The sequence below is a fragment of the Phoenix dactylifera genome, chromosome 8 (assembly GCF_009389715.1).
Source record: "Phoenix dactylifera cultivar Barhee BC4 chromosome 8, palm_55x_up_171113_PBpolish2nd_filt_p, whole genome shotgun sequence".
Classification (NCBI taxonomy): Eukaryota; Viridiplantae; Streptophyta; class Magnoliopsida; order Arecales; family Arecaceae; genus Phoenix; species Phoenix dactylifera.
In genome coordinates, this window is record NC_052399.1 from 13,839,535 (window position 1) to 13,860,537 (window position 21,003).

The following is a 21,003-nucleotide window of genomic DNA, read 5'->3' on the forward strand; positions in this document are numbered from 1 at the left end:
CATGAAGATGAGGAAATGCTGACAATTTCTTCTCTCTCCTACTTTGAAGGTTTCAAACTGCCATTTTGTGAAGTAGAAGACACGGGAAGGAGAGTGTATGTGATGTCCAATACCATTTAGCAGTCAGCAGATGAGGAATCTTTCTTCGAGTCTTTATTAGGTTCTTTACTGTGGAAAAGGTAATGTCAAGTTCTTCAACTTTGGAGATAAAATCTCTGGAATAGTTCGCGGATGAGAGGCCGTAATTAGAGTAAACAGATGACTGATAGCTCCAGCACTTTGACTTTTGGCACTTCCACAATCTAGGCTGACTTCAAGAACTTTTGACCTGTTCAGATGCAGATCATACTAATTGATCAACTCTTTTTAAATAAGAAGTATTTCTGCTGCTTCTGCTTCTCCACAGATATCAGTATACTATCATGTTCTTGGAGAGATGGCTATCATCAGACTTTTGTTCACTGCTCTTCTGTTGCTTCCTTTCTTTCTATTCTTCTCCTCCGGTGCCAAACCCCAGACTGCTGCTGATACCCTCTCTCGAGGCCAATCTCTCTCTGGGGAGCAGACCTTGGTGTCCAAGGGTGGCAGCTTCGAATTTGGTTTCTTCTCCCCAGGTAACTCCCATAAGTATTACGTAGGCATCTGGTATAAGAAGGTCTCCAAGCAAACTGTTGCTTGGGTGGCGAACAGGGAGAAACCTGTCTCGAATGCTTCAGCTTCAGAGCTGAAGCTATCTGAAGATGGCGGCAATCTAGTCCTTGCGGACTCCAAAAACCAAATCTGGTCATCCAATTCAACCTCCACTGCTTCAAACTCCACGATCGCAGTGCTGCTTGACAGCGGTAATCTCGTCTTAAAAGATGAGTTCGGTTCTCATATTTTCTGGCAGAGCTTTGATCACCCAACAAACGCATGGTTCCCCGGAGCAAAGCTGGGGTATGATAAGCTCAACAAAGTGGACCGCCTCCTTACCTCGTGGAGGAATTCGGAAGATCCTTCAGCCGGCCCGTACTCTGTCGAGATCAGCCCGAATGGCATCACCCAGTTATACTTTCTGGTTAACAGGACTCGACAGTACTTCACTACTGGGGTTTGGGACGGGCGAATATTTAGTGCGATACCAGAAATGAGGGCGATCAACTCCACCTTCGACTTGGTTGCCGGTAAAAACGTGAACTACTTCAGTTATAATGTCCCCGACGCTTCTTCTATCGCGAACTACATGTTGGATTTCACAGGCCGCATTATATGGCAGCAATGGGACCCTCCTACAGAGAAGTGGGTAATGTATTGCTCGCTTCCAAGGGATCCATGTGATGTTTATGCTCTTTGTGGGTCCTTCAGCAGCTGCCGCAACTACAGCTCTCCCTCCTGCGAGTGTTTGCAAGGCTTTGAGCCTCTGTCCATGGAAGAATGGAATTTAGGCGACCACACCAGAGGCTGTGCTAGAAAAACATCTCTGCGGTGCGATGGAAATGATGGATTCGTGAAGTTATCCGATGTGCAGCTGCCCGCTAATCCTGAATCCTTAGCAGCCAACAGCACCGAAGAGTGCGAATCCACTTGCTTGAACAATTGCTCGTGTGTCGCTTATGCTTATGATACCGAGTGTTTGATGTGGAATGGGGGTTTTCTCGGCCTTAAAAAACTGCCGGTTGGATCGAATAATGATGAAATGTTGGGAGTTCTTTATCTTCGGCTTGCTGCTTCCGAGTTAGTGAGGCCTAAATCTGAGAAGGCGAGGACTGTGGCTCTCATTAGTTCTGTGGCAGGTCTTGTTCTTATCACCAGCCTTGTTTCGGTGTTGATCTGGAGATTCTGGAGGAAACCTGCTTTTGGAGTTCCTGAGGCAGCTCGAGGTTTTCTGGTTCCATTTGATTACAAAGATATAAAGAGGGCCACCAAGGATTTCTCCGAGAAGCTCGGGCAAGGAAGCTTTGGGGCTGTGTTCAAGGGAATTTTGCCGGACTCGACTGTCATAGCTGTCAAGAAACTTGAAGGTGTCAGGCAAGGGGAGAAGCAGTTCAGGATGGAAGTGAGCACGATCGGGATGATTCACCATGTCAATCTAGTCCGTCTCCTCGGGTTCTGCTCTAATGGTGATAGAAGGCTACTGGTTTATGATTACATACCCAGGGGTTCGCTAGATTCATGTTTGTTCGGAAGTAGCTCTGAGATCTTAAACTGGAATCAGAGATACCAAGTTGCACTGGGGACTGCGAGAGGCTTAGCTTATCTCCATGAGAAATGTAGAGAATGCATCATGCACTGCGATATCAAGCCTGAGAATATACTTTTAGATATGAATATGTGTCCCAAGATTGCAGACTTTGGTATGGCAAAGCTCCTCAGTCATGAATTTAGCCGAGTGCTGACGAGCATGAGAGGAACTTTTGGCTATCTAGCTCCAGAATGGCTCACAGGCTCTGCCATCACTCCAAAAGCCGATGTTTATAGCTACGGAATGATGCTCCTTGAGATAATCTCAGGCAGGCGAAACACAGACAGAACAGAAGATGGAGTATTTGTGTACTTCCCTCTCTGGGCTGCAATCAAAGTGAATGAAAGGGATGTTCTTTGCATACTAGATCAGAAGTTGGAGGGCGACGCCAATGCAGAAGAGCTTAGTCGAGCTTGCAAAATTGCTTGCTGGTGTATTCAGGATCAGGAGACCAGCAGACCAACAATGGGACACGTGGTTCACCAATTGGAGGGAGTTCTAGATATGGGAATGCCTCCGATCCCTAGGTTGCTTCAGAAACTTGCCGCGGATGGCTTCATCAGCACCTTGTCAGAGTCTACAGGGGAATTCTATTCTGCTCAAGTTTAAAGCATGCCATGGTGATTGGCAGACATGTACTAAATAAAAAATCATGCTGTATTGGTGGAATATTTGGCCATTTCTGTATGATGTTATATAGACATAGTAGAATGTCCTGCCTTCTTGTAACTCCTTTAGAATAATACCTTATGTCGATCCTCATTTACAGTAAATGGCTTTGGTTGATCTTTTCTACAGTTGTTCCCTCTGTTCTCTTCAGGTGTAAGCAAACTATCTTATACTTGGGATTTGTTCTTCCTCGCCCTTTCCTGATTATTTTGACTCTAGATCAGGGCCGGCCCAAGCCCTAGGCGACTGAGGCAGTCGCCTAAAGCCCCGGGCCAATGGAAGGCCTCCGGGAGCAGAAGCTGGCTACGAGTCTTCCCCCTTGATGGAAGGGAGGTGGAGGGTTTTCTGGCCTGCAGAGGGCAATTGGGGAAGTTGGGGACAGTAGTTTTGTGTTGGGTGGAGAGAGAGAGAGAGAGAGAGAGAGAGGAGGGATTTGGTTGGCTTCATACACGCCTGAAGTCACTCTTATCTTTCATCCCTTCTCTTTTTTGGTTTTGGTCTTGGTTTTCCTTCCCTCACAAGTTATTACTCCTGAATCCTGATCCAGCTGGGCCATCAGAAAGAAAGATAGGGGGATTGGAGATGGACTTCTTGGAGGGTGGAGATTTTTTTAATTTTCTCCTCTTGGTTTCTTCTCCCCTCTTGGGTGGTAGAGAGAGAAAAGGAGGGAGGGGGTTGAATGGCTGCCGTGCCGTGATGTTGCAGTTGCAGCTTCGGTGCTCACTTGAAGGGGGAGATGGTCTTTAGCAAAAGAAAAGAAGGGTAGAGAAAGAGGGGGGGGGGGGGGTTGAAGGGGAGATGGTGGGATGGGACTTTTATTAATTAGATGGAGTGAATTTCCCATAATGACCCTACTTTTTTTTATAGAGAGAGCTCTTTTGGACAAATTCTTTGACCATGAAGCGCCATGGGATGGCCTTTTTCCTATTCTGCTCTCGCTTCACATGGTAAACAGTATTGCCAAGAACAGTTTCATCGCCCTTTTTTTTTAAGTATTTTTTTTAATATTTTCATTCAAGAATTATATTAAACTGAAGAGGCTTTTTGTCTACCTTTATTAGATTCATGCATCTTTGTTGAAATAGTGTACTTGACAGCAATCTATTTCCATAACATTTTTTTAAGTATTTTAAATTTATTAAAAAAATTTATTATTTAAAAAAAGAGGCCTCATTTACTGACTTCGTCTTGAGCCCCCAGATGTATTGGGCCGCCCCTGCTCTAGATAATGGGTTACAAGCTCTCAACTTACAATAAATCCATGGAAGACGCATGTCCATGTTAATTACTTCATTTATTCCAAATATGGTTATTACTTTTATTATTTCTTTCATGTTCTTATCTGCATTCATGTCCATCAGCAAAAGGCAGGTATCAGCCTGCTTATGCATACTCTACTTCCATGAAGGGTTGAAAATGGACTTGGAAATGGTCAAACACTTGTGCATACATATCCATCTATGTTGAGCTGATACAAAATACAGACACAATTAAGAATTGCCCCCGTTGTATAAACAAAAACAGATGCAAATTTCTTATCAAAAAAAATTACGGATACAAACTGGATTTATACAAATACAGATAAGAATCAGATATGACAGATGTGAAATATATATCCACAATATATAAGCCAAATATTGAAAATAGAGTCGGGTGAAAAAAAAATGATGGGATAAATTTCTAAAAGTAAGCCAACATAAAAGTAGTCCTACAACTGGAATTATAATCCAAACAAATTATAGCATCAACAAGAATCAACTCTACGATACGACAATGTACGTTACCGTACCCTCATCAGTGTCCTGAGATCCATATCCATATGCAAATAATAAATTAATATCCATTTCCATATGTGAATTTGGAACAACTTATAAAAATCCATATAAGTACTCATATTCAGGACAGGTACATGCACATGTATCAACCTTAAAATGCAGAAAACCATACAGATGGATGATATCCAAGCTATTTTCAACCCTAGTTCTGTATTTGTTCTTTAGACTATAGATTGAAGCTGGCATATATCATACAATCCAGACGAAAGATCAGAGCAAATGCTACAATGAGAGGTATAATTGTGATCCATATGTAAACTTCGGACTCTTACACCGTCCTTATGACTAGTATTCGGAGATTAACTAAGTTTATGTGATAACCATTCCACTGTGACAGGACGACTTCAAATAAACCAGTTCTAATCTCCTCTTGCAATGGAAATAATGCCAATAGAGCGGAACACCACCTTGGTATGGCCCTTCATAGGGTTATTTAACTTGTATTTGCCATGCATATTGTCTCTTTGGAGATATAAGTGTAAATCCACATCAAAAATGCACTTGGATATTGCAATTTCACAAGCACCTTCCAGGATCATATTCTCCTTCAGGTATGTCTGAGAATCTTCTCGGTTCTAATAAGCTCACAAAATGAAAAGAAGTGCCGCAACCTCCTTTGATGGGATGAGAAGAGTGGGAAGGCTCCTTTGGGAGTTTCCTTTAACCCTCGTGCCTTGCTTTGAGGGTCTACAGACGCAGAATATGTCACTTTTGAAGAAATATCTATAAGAAAATTCCTTTATTAAAAGATGAAAGTCCAGTTGCTTTTCATTAAGAAATGAAAGGTGACACATTTGCAAGGGGCCAAGAAGCCAAGGGTTACATGGTGGAGAAAGAGAGGGAAAGGAGAAGACAACTAAAGCTTCATTCTGTGAGAACTATAAATTTATCACTTTGTCGGAGTTCAAGAAAGGAAGGGCATTCTACCATCACCGTAGTTGATCTCAAGCAGAACTAATCAAAGAATCCACGATGAAAATACATGGAATTTACCCAATCACCATCGAATGATCTATTTTTGAGCTGTGTGAGAATTCCTCCGGAGACTCCAAGGAGATGCTGAAGTATTCAGCATCCCTATCGCCTTCACTGTCATCCATGACAAGTTTCTGAAGTAACTGAGGGATGGGAGGCATGCTGACATTGTCGGTCTACTGCTCTCTTGATCCTGAATACACCAACAAGCAATTTTACAAGCACGGCTAAGCTCTTCCACATTGACATTGCCCTCCAACTTCGCATCTAGTAAGCGTAGAATGCCACCTTTATGGAGCTTGATTGCATCCCACACAGGGAAATAAACAAATCTCCCATCTTCCAATCTGTCTGTGTTTCGCCTGCCTGAGAATTTTTCAAGGAGCACTGAGCCATTCTGGAGCCAGATAGCCAACAGTTCTTCTCATAGTCGTCAACACTTGGCTAAATTCATGGCCAATGAGCTTTGCCATACCAAAATCCGAAATCTTTGCACACATACCCACATCTAAAAGTATATTTTCAGGCCTGATGTCACAGTGTACAATGCATTCTCTGCAATTCTCATAGAGATACCTCAATCCTCTTGCAACTCCCAGTGCAATTTGGAACCTTTGATCCCAGTCCAAGGTTTTTTCAGAGCTATTATTAAACAAATATGAATCTAATGAACCTCTGGGAACATAATCATAAACCAGTAGCCTTATATCGCCTTCGGAGCAGAAGCCACGAAGATGGACTAGATTGACATGGTGAATCATCCCAATCGTGCTTACTTCCGTCCTGAATTGCTTCTCCCCCGGACAAAGACCTTCAAGTTTCTTAACAACTATTACAGTTGAGTCTGGCAGCATTCCTTTAAACACAGTCCCGAAGCTTGCTTTGCCAAGCTTCTCTGAGAAGTCCTTCGGGGCCCTCCTTATAACTTTGTAATCAAACATAACAAGAAAACCTTGAACTGCCTCTGAACTTCCAACTTCTGGTGTCCTACAGAATCTCCAAACCAGAACTAAAACAATGCCAGTGATCAAGGCGAAACCTCCCACTGAACTAAAGATGGCCACAGCATATTCCCACCTCATCTCAATATTAGGCCTCACGAGCTCTGAAGAAGCAAGACGAAGATAAAGAACTCCCGATCCTCCTTCACTGATCGGACTATCAGACAACTTTTTGAGGTTTAGAATTTCACCATTCCACATTAGACACCCTTCGTCATAAGAATAAGCAACACAAGAACAATTGTTAAAGCAAGTTACTTCACACTTTTTTGCACTGCCCACAGCTAGCAGCTCAGGACTAACTGGAAACTGCACATTGGCTAGCTTCATGAATCCATCTTTTCCTCCACACTGCAATGGGGTTTTTCTGACACACCCTCCGGTGTAATCGCCCAAATTCCATTCTTCCATAGAAAGTGGCTCAAAGCCTTGCAAACACTCACACGAGGGAGAGCTGTTGTTGCTGCAGCTACTAAAGGTTCCGCAGAGCGTATACACATCACATGGATCCAATGGGAAAATGCAATGCACTACCCACTCTCGTGTATCACTGTTTCATACTCGCCACTTCATTTGGCCTGTGAAATCTAACATGTAATTCGAGATAACAGAACTATCATGAACAAAATAAGTGGAGTAGCTTGTGTTCACATCTGTTACATAGTCGAAGCTGTAAAACTTCTCTATATCTGGAGCTGAGCCAAACAACAGCATGTCCTCAATACCAGAAGGCCAGTATGGTCGGTTCCTGTTAATCACTAAGAAGAAATGGAAGATCCCATTTCGGTTGACCTCAGCAGAGAATAGCCCAGGTGAAGGATCTTCTGAATTCCTCCATGAAGTGAGGAAACGGTTTTCTTTGCTGAACTTATCATACCCCAACTTCGCACCAGGGAGCCATGTATTTGTTGGGTGATCAAAACTTTGCCAAGAAACATGAGAGGTAGAATCATCTTTTATGACGAGGTTGCCATCATCATGGAGCACTGCAATTCCGAGGTTTGAAGCAGTGAACATTGAATTGGATGACCAGATAATATTTTCTGAGTGTGTGACAAGGATTAGATTACCATCTTCAGAGAGTTTTAACTCTAAAGATGAAGTGTTAAAGACAGGCCTCTCCCTGTTTGCTACCCAAACTACAGTTTGTTTAGAGACTTTCTTATACCAAATGCCCAAATAATACTTGTGAGGGTTACCTGGGGTGAAGAAACCAAGCTCGAAATTGCCACCTCGGGATACCATGGTCTGGTTTCCTAAGACTGAGAGAGATTGGCCTCGACTGAGGGTATCACCTGTAAACTGGAGTTGAGCACTAGAGGAGAAGAAAAGAAAGAAGCAAAGCAACAGAAGGGCAGTGAGCAAAGGCCTCCTTCTGGTGGCCATCTTTGAAGAAAAATAACCTGTAATGTTATTTCTGGATAACTAGAAATAGTAATGGTGCTCCTAGGACTTGGTCATATGATGCCTAGATTTTCCATATGTTTTCCTATACCATAGTAAATGCACATCTTGATATACGGAGGACTTGAGGAAAGCTAGCAATGTAGATTTGGTTCTAGGTTGCTTACTAGTTGGCGTCAAACATTGACTTAAGTCATACAATAACTAGATTTTCCATATCATCGTATGATAACTAGATTTTCCATATCTTGACATACCAAAGACTTGAGGAAGTCTAGCAATGCAGAATTGGTTCAAGGTAAAGTACAAGTTGGGGTCAAACGTTTGACTTTGAACATACTGGAGGTTCAATTCAAAAGATGGCATTGAACATCTTTCATGCTTTCTAATCCTCCTTCCAAGTAATATTTTCTACGGTGGAAAGACATTAATCCTCCCTCAAAATTCTCAAAATAAACAGGGAAAAAAAGAACCATCGCTTCCTGTTGATATTACCTCAATTATTCTCCTCTCTTCCAGTGGAAGTTAATGCCCATAGAGTGGATCCCTTTCTTGGTGTGGCCCTTCATGAGATTCTTTAGATTGATTTTTTAGGTATATCACCTCTTTGGTGATGAAGGAAAGTAAATACCCACATCAAGAATGCATTTGGATATTATAATTTTGCAGCACAATGAGGGATCATATTAAATGATCTGAGAAACTTCAGTTTACTAGAGGAACAAAAACTCAATGTTTTTTGACAGAATGAAAAGAATGGGAAGGGTTACAAAGTAGATACAGGAGGGAAAGGATGCCACTAAATCTTTTTAATTAGAACTAATAAGGGCATTTGTTCCATAGGGAAATCAAGAATGCAAGGCATTCTACCACCTCCACAGTTGATGTCAAGTAGAGCTAATCAATACTCAAGAATTTTTTTCCTTCTTAGAGAAGTAATGAAGTGTGACACTTCCCCACAAATATTATGAATCAAGAAAAATAATGTACATGATATATACAGAGACGAAATAATTTAGGAGAAGAAGAGAGAAGAGGACAAGTACATGAAATGGTGTAACACATCAAAGAACTAATCATATACTTAATACCTGGAATTTACTCAATCACCATCAAATGGTTTAAGCTTGAGCTGTAGGGGAAATTCTATTCAGATACTAAGGACGTGCACAAGCATGCGGTGTTCCCATTAATCATGCTGCCATCCATGGCTAGTTTCTGAAGTAACCCAGGGATGGGAAGCATGCTGACATTTGAAAGACCCTCTAATTGTTGAACAACCAGTCCCAATGTCGGCCTACTGCTCTCTTGGTCCTGTATAGACCAGCAAGCAATTCTACAAGCTCGGCTAAAATCTTCCACATTGGCATTGCCCTCCAACTCCTCTAGTACACAAAGAATGTCAACTTCATCTAGTTTGATCGCAGCTCAGACAGGGAAGAAAACAACTTTCCTGTCCTCCAATCTGTCTGTGTTTCGCCTGCAGGAGATATCCATAGCTATAGACATCAGTTTTCTGAGTGACAGCAGAACCACTGAACCATTCTGGAGCAAATGAGTTCTGTCATACCAAAATCCGCAACCTTTGCACGCATACCCACACCTAAACATATTACATTCAGGCTTGATGTCTCAGTATATGATGCATTCTCTGCATTTGTCATGGAGATAGACCAATCCTCTTGCAACCCCCCAGCGCAATTTGGAACCTTTGATCCCAGTTTAAGGTTTCAGAACCATCAACAAACAAATATGGACCAAGTGAACCCCTCGTCACATAATCATAAACCAGTAGACTTTTATCACCTTCAGAACAAACAAGATTTACATGGTAGATCATCCCAATTGAGCTTAATTCTGTCCTGAATTGCTATGCAGTTGAGTATGGCAGAATACCTTAAACACAGCACCGAAGCTCCTTGGCCGAGCTTTTCTAAGAACTCCTTGACGGCCTTAAAATCTTCATAATCAAACATAATCAGCAAACTCTGAACTGCCTCTGAAGTTGCAACTATTGGACCCCTTACAGAATCTCTGAACCAGCACTTTAACAATGGCAGGGAGTGGAGTGAAACCTGCCACCGAACTCAAGTTCGCCACATCATATTTCCAACGCAGATCATGTCTAGGGCTCATGAACTCGGGGGGTGCACACTATCCCATGTTGACTCTATGTTACTGGTCAAAGTTCAAACAATCTATACAAACATTGCCAAAACTCTCATGTTTAATATTTATCAATCTCTCTAAAGGTTCAAGCGTATGAAATTGGTAGAGTTCTTTATAGTTGGATCAAAAGCTTTGTGAAATTGGTAAAGTTCTTGATAGTCAGATCCAGTGACAAGGATGAATCCCACCTTAACCAAGATTTGGGATGTTGAAAAAATTTGGAAAAGGGCTAACCCGTATTGCATAGCTAATCACCCGAGCCTTCTATCCAAAAAAAAAATCAAAAAAAGTACTAATCTATTTATTATTTTACCAGAGTTTTTCAACGTTCATGCATATCATCAATATTTAATAGAAAATTTTACATATGAATTCAGCTTTTTTAACTGAATGCCATTTTAATGGCCGTTTGAGATAAAGTTTATAGCAAAATTCACAGGTATTAGAAATTCTTTATTCATATCTCATAATAAAAGATGAATCTATTTTTTAATAACAAAATTTAGCACATAATACAGAATAAATCCAACAACGAATTTTGAAATCAACATTGAGATAGAGATAGTAAATCCTCCAACAAAATCCCTCAAACCGATAGAAACGATCTTAGCCCAACCACTATCAAGCACCCAAAATCTCATCGTAATTTAAAATTAAATTTTATAAAATCATATGATTTCAATTTTTTATATTATCTTTAAACTATTAAGATTTCTTATGTACCATAAGTTTCAATACCTTACTTTAATATGGGGTAATGAGTTTGATTGAATATACCCATGCATCCATTGTATTATATGATTCGGACATTTATAGGAATTACAAACGACATCGGAATATATTTCAAAACAGATGCTTGAAGGGCCCGTGAGGGCAAGGTCTATGCAGTCACAATGTTAAGATACCGCAACATAGTCCTTGAAGGGGCTTTCTGCTCTCACCCAACCTCGAGTAACCCCAGAAGGATGATCTCTCATAGTTTTTGTAGATTTTCTCCTCTCTCTCAGTTTTATAAATAAGGTAAACGCCAAACAATTTTTTTATTTCAAAAATAATTAAATTTCTGAGTCCTTCATTTTGTATTCGGACAATGTAAAACAAGATGATATTTTTTCCGTTTTCAGTACTCTAGAACTCAATTACTGGTTGAATAAGGCTAACACTTTAGGAGCAGATTGATGATGCCAAAAAGAATGGAATCTTAAACAAAGTACCACATTTCACTTGAATATATGAACAAAACAAAAACATTGTTAAAAAAATTAGTACCCATGATAGAATTTTTTTGAAGGCCCAATGGTATAATTCTTAGAGTTTAATTCAGCGAACTATATTGTCCTAAAACATTGGGAAAAAAGTAAGGTTTTAAGGTTTATACCTTGCAATCCACATCGATTTAGCAAAAGATCAAAGACTGAAATAAAGAACAATTGCAAATAAAAACTCACACTAAAAATTAAAACAAGAAAAAGAACTTCTACCAAAGATTTTCTTTCATAGTGTCTTTAAACTACTCGCCAAAAGATCATAAAGAGGCATAATTTCACGATACAAATATAAAAAAATGATGTGATAATGGTGTTGATATCAAGTGATGAGAACGAGAAAAACTAATTGATATTAAAAAAAAAATCCGTCAATCCAATCTAAACCACAATAGCAAAAATCCACTGAAACCTCAAATAATATCATCGACCTGAGATCGAACAATTCTTTGACCAGTCCGATTCATTAAAATTAGAATTTTAGTCGATCTGATTTGATTCAAATTTTGGCACAGACAGACTTAATATTTGAATATATATATATATACACACACACACACACACACACAGATCATGAAACACATACAAAAAAAAACAACCATTAGAGATCAGCAAAAAGTAATATTAATGTAACAATGCTCTCAGTCTTATGGCCAAAGTTTTCCACTTCCAGGAAGGTCCATCAGAGGAGAATCGCACATAGGGAACCCAATTGGATCTGCCGCGCCCAAGCTTGCCGAAGCCTTCACTCCTCTCCTCTTCCCAAGGGAAATTCACTCCAAAGAGAGCGAGACTCCCACGAGAAGAAGGAAGAGATCCCCAGGCAACACCAAGCAAAAGATCAACAGACCAAAGAAGAGAAATCGGGGACCATAAACGATCCCTCTCCTCCGGCTTCTCTTTCGGTGTGGTTAAAGCAAAACAGATCATCATCGAGCCCAAAATTCCAAAATAAAACACAGAAGAAAAGCGAATCATAGACACGATAAAGCGGAGTTAAATTATCGCAAGAGAGAAAAAGATTTCCTGATATTAGATTGGAGAGAATGATGTATAGCCTACGAGAAAATGCGAGGATCCACGGGAGATCAGGAAACCGCACGTCCAGAGGTACCATGGAATCAATCTCGCATCTCTTGTATCCCAAAGCTCTGGATCGATGGGGATCCGATCCAAGCTATATATCTAAGCCAAGAGTGCTCCAATGGAGAAAAACACAAAGGTATGAAGCAAATGAAAAGAACTAGTAAAAATCTAATCTAATCGGAAGAAGAATAAGAGAAAATTAAATCGAGAACAGGAACGGAGATGAAAGCCAAAAGAAAATTAGACGACAGGTTGGGGGCCATTGGGTATTTGTAGCCCTAGAAAATTAGGGCTACGATCGGGGACTCCTTGGTTGAGAAATTACCTATAAGCCCTCACGTATCGTTAATATACCAAAATCGACGTGTCCGCATCCTCGCAGAAAATGTCGTGGCATGGGCCCCCACATGACCAATAAATCGGAATTCAGGCCACAGGAGCATCGTGCGGTTCTGATGACACTCTTATCCACGGAGATTAAATTGGTTGCCAGGTCGGATTGACCCATGATCCAATCCAATTCGAACTATTTTGGAGGACCTGTAGAGACAAATCGGGTCCCAAAATTAGATCCGTTCCATTTTGTGGGTCAGTTGGGGGTTTACAAAATTTTAAACTCGATTCGACTCGAAACTGTAAATTTATTTGGGCCCATAGTCCGCAGCCCGCAGGATGCAAACAAGTTCTGAAGCCATATATGAGTTGATCCGAACTGGATCCGAAATTTTTAGGTTAGGTTCAGATTATACATAGACCCGACCCAAATGATCCGTTAGGTCAAAAATTGTAGCGATGGATCCGACCCCGACTTGATCTTCTATTGGGTTGGGCTTAGGTCCAAAATTAGGATCCGAACAAAAAATCGGATTGGGTTGGGGTTACTTATGATCCAACCCAACCTATTTGCACCCCTAGTTGCCATGCCAAGTTGACCTTCCATGTAGAAAGATGTGATCTTTGATTGAGTTCCCTATCCCTACATCCCTAGCTAGAATAACCTAAATAAACAGGATTAGGGCCCAAACTTGCCATTCCTGAGCTCGGCATTGTATCTCAAAATGAAAAGGCATCAAATAGCTTCAATTTGGAGAGCAGTGAGCACCCATCCATGTTCTGTTATGTAAATGGTCTGCCCATCATCTGCGTTCAATGTTCATTGCTGCATTGTCGTATCTCAAGCTTTACTTTTCTAGATATCTTTGAGGCATGTGTTCAATTATGCTCGCCAATTCCAAACCATGAGTTTAAGTATGCTTTGGTTGCTCGCTGGTATGAAGATAAAGGCCCTTTAACAAGGATATCAGGATCCGCAGCGGTTTAAGATCAAATGTCAGTAAGTACAAAATTGCTCATGAAGTAAGAGATGAAGACCCCCGCACCAGAGCAGCCTTGCTCAAAAAAAACTCGGCCATAATGATCAGCTAAATCCAGAGGCACTCAGTCACAATGATCAATTGGATTCAGAGGCACTAGTGGCGTAAATAGATATCATCCCTTGCTCTAAAACATTTAGACCATCATTAGTGAAAGCATTGCCTTACAGGCCGAACATACTAAAAAACCTACGAATTGGATAACTTTGTATGTGGCCTATCACTCAAAAAAGCCTTGTAAATTGAAAAAAAGGAGGTTGCTTAGAGCATTCCAAGATTTACTATTTTTTGAGTTTTTTTTTAATGTATCCATACTAAAAATATACAAGTCACCCATCCCAGCCGAAAAAACAAAAAAAAACAAAAAAACAAGCACGCTAGTAAAAGCTTATCAATTTGTTCAACTGAAGTAGCCGAAGACTTTCTGCAGCACTCGTATTTGCCTTGAAACAATACCCTCTACAAGTTAATTGATTTTGACATTCACAAATAGATTTCAGAATCTATCAGGAATATAGCAAGGACGAGGAAAAATAAAAAAAGAGCAAACCAATTGCAACAAATAACATGTCAGCTGACGGAGTGCAATATGAGAGAAACAGTCTCTAGTTCTTGGATCATCAACCACTTAGTTGTACAAAAATTTGTAGTCAGTCCAGCTAAAGAAATAGAAACAAAAGGAATGGCAAATGAACTAATCCAATTCCACGAAAATCCTTCGCCTGAGCAGAAGACAAAATTGGGTGCACCAATGCAGCTAGCTTCATCATTGAAAAAAGGCAGCACATCCCCCCTCAGAAGTCCACATTCAATCCAATTTTCAATTCCATGGCTTCTGGTACGGATCACCCGAACAAAAAGGAGAGAGATCATAAATTACAAGAATATCATTCTCAATAGCAGGGCTCCGAAGATTTGAAGGAGCAACTTGGTGTCATGGAAATTGCGAGGGGAGGCAGATTCAGCCGAGGTGGAATTTGAGGTGGGTGCCAGTGATGTGCCATTCAAGAAGGTGCCATTCTTTCCACCACTGCACAAGAAACAATCAAACATCTCAAATCTCATGGCTGTAAAGCAGGACTGGCTACCAAAAGCATGTAATTTGTAATGATCTCCAAAAGCGAATGACCAGTGTCTTGGACATCAAAGACTAAAACATGGCTTCACAAGGGTCTTGGACATCTAAGGGAACAAGAAAGGAGAACGAACTCGCAGGCACAAAGGCCTGAAGGAAAAGGGTAGCCACCTCTAAGGAAGAAAAAACAGATTCTGAAGTATAATTTCCAAATAAACAGAGATAAGCCTAGTAGCTGCTGACCAGTGTATCTGAAAAATCTTTTGCTTAACAATGTCCTGATAGAAGCTTTGTCAAGGTGTCTTGAGTTGTGTTTCAATGTTATTGAATTCTTACTTTATGATGCAATGAATGAGACATTTGTTGAATGAATCTGATATTGGATTTTGACACTTCAAGCCAACTCCGAAAACAAAGGGGTCTGCGTCAGCATAAGAACTCTAAGAACATTCCAAAAAATAACATTAACATATCATAAAGCATCTTTGATTTTATCAAAACCTATAACAAAATATCTTAGCCATTTGACCGACCAGAATAGAAGGAAAGGGTACACAATTTTTTCTGCCAATTCTTCTGATCTTAAGTAGTATAAATATCAAAGAAAATGCCACACTCCAGTACCAACTGTAAGATTTACATGACCTATATTTTTTTCTATTGGAATTAAATCATTCATATGGTTTTTTGGTCTTTGCTAATGAAAATATGAATGACTTTGTTGGATAATATACAAGGAGCACTCCTACAGGCAAGGCCAACAAAAGCTAAATGATTCCAAATGGTTTTTACTTCTACCATCTAAAATATTTGTTTTTAGAAAAAAATACATACAAGAAACTGATACTATATTAAAACTACTGGTTCATAAGCAATTTGACATTTTCTTGGGTAAAAGCAACATACCTTCCAGGAAATATACACGCACCATGACCTGCATCAAAGGAAATACCCAGATATAAACAGCTGACATGATTTGATCTTGCATTCTAAGAACAGTACATACATTTTATCAATCAAATGCCTTTCTGAACCAATATCTTTCATGACACAATGCTAAATTAGTTGCATGCATGCTCCAACTGTATGTTCATACGCATTTTCAAATGAGTTAATTTTCTACACACAGGAATACAGCAAAAGTGATAACTATTTGGAGCCAAAATGTTCTTATTACACAAATTTTAGATAGTGCAGATGTGTCATTCTTTTGCACTTATATAATAAAAGTACAATATGGCCCATGTAAGATTTGAAAAAAAACAAAAAAATCTAACAGCTATTGCTATACCTAACAAAAATACATACCCTGCAATAGATGCTCACAAGCATACTTGTTCCCCCATTTTAATGGAGCAGATATTTCCCATTGCTAGTTAAGTACCGAGCTTAATGCTACATCAATATAGAGTTGATGTATGAATTCCTGGAGGGTGCCCCAAGCTTTATGCATGAACTCGGCAACATAATGTTAGTCGTCGAACTAATGACTAAAGGCATGCTGATTTTGTTTAGAAAAATACTAAATTTAACATCAAATTAAGTGGTGGGTGGAGTACCAAATGCAAATTTCTGGCAACGAGAGGGTGGGAAATTAATTTCAAATTGAATGTTCAAAAAACAGAGAGAGCTTCCTCACTTGGATCGGTGGTAGTAACGGTGGCGACCCCATTGAAGTAGCACGTCCCCGAAGCCATCCCCATCCCACGGTAATACGCACTGAACGCATACGTCGCATGCGCCTCCACCGTGTCAGGATCATAGCATGGCTGCCCCTGCATCAGCACGGAGCAATCCACCTTCCCCGGCCCGCACGCCCAGTCGAGCGCCGCCTGCAGCATCTTCGCATCCGCCCCATCCCTCGCGATGCAGTACGTCTGGTTCGTCGTGTCATTCGCCAGCAACACCCCCGACCCGGTGAGGTGCAGCGTGTACACCGGCAGCCCGTTGGCATCGAAGAGCCCCCAGTTGCGCTCCGACAGCGCCCCGGGGCGCTGGTCCTCGTCGTAGAGCTCGTAAACGTAGGTCGGGACAGGGACGCCCGGGTGCTTCGGGGTGCCGGTGCTGTTGAGCACGTGACGGATGAGGTTGCTGTTGTAGGTGTCGGCGTTGTCGGCGGTCGCGTCGGGCTCTTCCGAGGGATCACCCTTGTGGGGCCAGCCGGACTCGAGGACGACGACGGGGACGTTGGTGACGTTAAGATAAGCCATGGCGAAGTAAGCGGCGTCGACGACGGCGTCGAAGACGTTGGTGTAGTGAAGCAGAGTGTTGGCGTCGACGGCCTCCTTGTTGGGCGGCAGCGGGCGGAAGAGCGCGTAGTCGAGGGGGATGACGCCGTTGGACTGCATGTAGTCGTAGTAGGGGTAGACGTTGAGCATGAGGTAGGAGCCGGTGGACTGGAGGAACTTGAGCATGGGGACGATGACGGGGTCGAGGGAGCGGTTGAAGAAGGCCTGGGACGGGGGGAAGGAGTCGAGGATGATGGAGGAGGAGTGGGGAGTGGAGACTTTAATCTGGCGGTCGAGGTTGGCGGCGACGAGGGCGGAGTGGACGTAGCGGAGGGCGGGGACGACGAGGGGGGCGGCGTTGGGGAGGGCGGTAAGGACCTCGGAGCCGACAGCGACGGCGGTGATGTTGACGGCGGGAACGTGGCCGACGACGTTGCGGGAGACCCAGTTGGCGGCGGTGGCGTTGGACTGGCCGACGGCGAGGAGCTGATCGTTGGGGACGGAGACGGTGACGCGGATGCCGGTGTTGGCGAGCGCCGCCAGGATGGCCGGGTCCGCATCGTACAGCCGCACGTGCCGGATCTGCTGAGACTTCAGCAGCGCCACCACTTGAGTCGGCGACGGCAAGTCCGACAGCGCCGTCCCGAGGTTCACCCCGATGTACGCCCCTGCGCACGTGAGTCCAGAACCCTCATCAAACGCTAAAATGCGCACATAGAATAAAAAAAACTTTTTAAATAAAACAAACTAATAAGCGATTTGTTTATTATTTGAACAGAGGGATCGAAAGGAAGGAAAAGAAAAGGAGTCGATTATGATGATATATCTGCTAACGTGGTCCAGCGGAACAGAAACCGAAGACTAGCTGTCGAGCAACAGACTGGCCTGTGGCCACGTGCAGAAAGAATGCCAAGGGAGAAAAATTTCGTACGAACAACAGAATCGTGAGCAGAGTTTCGTGCGAACGCACAGCATAGACATCTCTATGAGAGTCCCGAGATCCGCCGTCTATTAATTCCCAGCCTTGGATGATCGGAACGACGGGTGCTCCGATCACCGTCCATTCCCACCATATGGATAGAGATTTCTATGCGAGCGTCCGACCGACTCCCCAGTCCCCACAGAGGCCACATGGTCTCGGACCATAGGAATGACAGAAACCGCATAGAGATTTCTATGCGAGCGTCCGACCGACTGCCCAGTCCCGATCAGATCTCGAGAACGAGAACAAGCATTTCGCACGAAGACAACCTTAAACCAAAGAGACAAATCAATAAAACAAAATTGCCGGATAAGAACCCAACAGTCTATTGATCCAAGAAATCCAACCCGATGAGGACGAAGCCAGAGAGCATCCGGATCACTAACCGTTGATTAAAGCCGGTCGATGACGGGACACGGCGAGGGAGTGGGATCACGTCGCCACAGTATGTCACATAAAGTTGGCGAAGGAATGCCTTTCCGACGTCGAATCGCCCCAAGATTTGAATACTCGCATTAAAGTTAGCTCCCACAGTATGTCCACGTTATTTCGCTCTCGATCTGCTATTGATTCTTTAAGCAACCAACGAAGTTTAAAACTATAATTAGGAAACAAGATGTGGTTATTGGTACGTTTGAGGGGCCAGCGGATCTGCTGCGATAAAAATGGGCTCTTGGTTGCTGAGGAAATTATTGTCGTTACATAAAGGATCGGCCTCTTTGATTTTATTTTGGTACTAAAAGAGATTCGCTGCACAGCCCGGACCCACTTCGCCCCACCACGCCACAGTCACCATCGCATCACAAGCATGAGTGACAACTCGCTCAACTCGTTCCAGTCACACAAGAAAAAGAGTGATCGCTCTGAATTTTTTTTCGCATCAACTGCCTACCTATAAACTTTAATATATTACCCACAAGATAGCGTAGCATCAACAAATCACCCCAAAATCAAATAAAAAAAGGTGGTGGTTTTCTAACGTGCATGGATTAAAACTTCCCGAATCCGGACAAACTCCCGGAAGAAATGCGGGTTACCATCCTTTCGTGGAACATACATATATAATTTGTTAATAGCATAGCATCAACCAGTCACCCCAAAATCAAATAAAAAGGTGGTGGTTTTCTAACGTGGATTAAAACTACCCGACCAACTCCCCAAGAAAAAAAATTGAGCGTCGCCATCCTCGCCTGGAACATTTAATAGTAAGATCTAGAACAAGGAATGGTAGCCGAGTTAATACTCCACCCTGCGACAAGCAACCTACCCTCGCTTTTTTTGGGGGGGGAGGTTGCATGCAATAAATAAAAACAAAGACTCCATCCTGACAAGTCTACGACAACACTGGACCGAAGTAAAACTGTAAATGGAAACAAATAACGGGAAAAATCTGTAGAGCATCTGAATCTTAGAATAGATGGGAACAACAGGAGAGGGATTTGACAAAGCTCAACATTTTCAGTTAACATTTCTCGCATAATCCAAAAAGGCCGAAGAAAAAAAAAACGAATAGCTGAAGAATAAGAAATCTAGGTGCACACGAGAGCAGAGATCAAATAGCTTCAAAAATGAATCCGACGCCAAAAAAAAGGAAGAAAAAGAGAGATTTTGACATCAGAGAAGAAGAGAATCCGCACCTTCGTCGGCATGAACCACTGAGATCGCCAGAAGCAAGAGGAGAAGCGGCACCATCGATTCCCCTTCAAAAGAAGAACACTTCTTCCTTCCAATCACATAAAGCAATCGACTTATGGGGACTAGAATAGGTAAAGGATAGGAAATCGAGAACTCCAAGCAACCGCCGGAGAAGGGGAACAGCGGAGAAGAGAAACAGAGCACGCAGGGGGGGAAAGAGCCTCTTTTCTCCGCCCCTGGAGAAAAGAACCCCAAAGAACAAGAACAAAATTACCAGTAGAAGAAGCGAGAGGAAGAGAGAAATCTGAGAAGAGAAGAAGGTTTTGGAAAAAAAAAAAAAAAAAGAGGCCTTTTTCCCCCGGGTGAGTGAGTTGGGAGGAATAAAACGGAGGGAATATGGTAAAGGTGAGGCTTTTAATGAAGTGGGGAACCGAGAAGAGGAAAGACCGGGGCTTTGCATTCTTTCCAGGGACTCCCATCCGATTCCCTCGATCACGAGCCTTCTGTGAGCGATCGGACGGCAGATCTTCCGCCGAGCATGGGGATCGTAGACGGAGCGAGGCGGTGGATCTAGCTATGGGACTAATTAGCAGTTTGGAGGCACCGTGGGAGCATTTTGGCAGGAGGAAAGGGTCCCACTTGGGCCTACCGGTGACGTGGCGACCAGGGAGGCAACGGTCATATTTCGAACTCGGCCACAGCTTTTTTTCCATTTTTTATTGTTATTTTTAGATTCGGTGTCATCAGGGCTGGCCCATGGGGGTGTGTACGAACGCAGGCCGGGGGGCGGGAAGATCCTCTGGGAGAGGTGGTCCGCACGAATCACGAGGGGAATTTGGATTGATTTGATGAATGGCCAGGATGAAAATTTAAATTAAAATTGTACGACGATTTTGTAAGTGTTTGATTTCCATACCATACTTGGTTCTCCATCCATTACAAGCGCAATACCAATAGAAAGCGTCTTGAATAAAGAAGGCTTTGAGGAGTCATTGGTCCTCCAAAGGAGGGTGTTTGATCTCTAACATAGTTTATAGAAAGATTGTGATAAATTGTTGATCACCACCCATTTATGATCAATTGTT

General features: G+C 42.4%; 3 protein-coding genes and 1 pseudogene across 3 annotated transcripts; 1 reads left to right on the plus strand and 3 right to left on the minus strand.

Moving 5' to 3' along the window:
* The first annotated feature begins 374 nt into the window (after nucleotides 1-374).
* Nucleotides 375-3,095, plus strand: LOC103695711 (G-type lectin S-receptor-like serine/threonine-protein kinase At2g19130). The gene has a single exon (XM_008777107.4). The coding sequence runs from the start codon at nucleotides 437-439 to the stop codon at nucleotides 2,828-2,830; it is 2,394 nt and encodes a 797-aa protein (XP_008775329.3). The 5' UTR covers nucleotides 375-436; the 3' UTR covers nucleotides 2,831-3,095.
* Nucleotides 3,096-5,445: 2,350 nt separating this feature from the next.
* LOC103699973 lies at nucleotides 5,446-7,149 on the minus strand (annotated as a pseudogene).
* Nucleotides 7,150-7,256: 107 nt separating this feature from the next.
* LOC103699801 (G-type lectin S-receptor-like serine/threonine-protein kinase At2g19130) lies at nucleotides 7,257-7,946 on the minus strand. The gene has a single exon (XM_039129587.1). It carries the CDS (start codon nucleotides 7,944-7,946, stop codon nucleotides 7,257-7,259), a length of 690 nt encoding a protein of 229 aa, XP_038985515.1.
* A 6,586-nt stretch (nucleotides 7,947-14,532) lies between these two features.
* Nucleotides 14,533-20,415, minus strand: LOC103695690 (glucan endo-1,3-beta-glucosidase 3-like). Its single transcript, XM_008777082.4, has 4 exons — nucleotides 19,921-20,415; nucleotides 16,713-17,969; nucleotides 15,980-16,007; nucleotides 14,533-15,028 (listed from the first exon to the last, which is right to left on the minus strand). Exons 1-4 carry the CDS (start codon nucleotides 19,973-19,975, stop codon nucleotides 14,875-14,877), a joined length of 1,494 nt encoding a protein of 497 aa, XP_008775304.2. The 5' UTR covers nucleotides 19,976-20,415; the 3' UTR covers nucleotides 14,533-14,874.
* Between the last annotated feature and the right edge of the window lie 588 nt (nucleotides 20,416-21,003).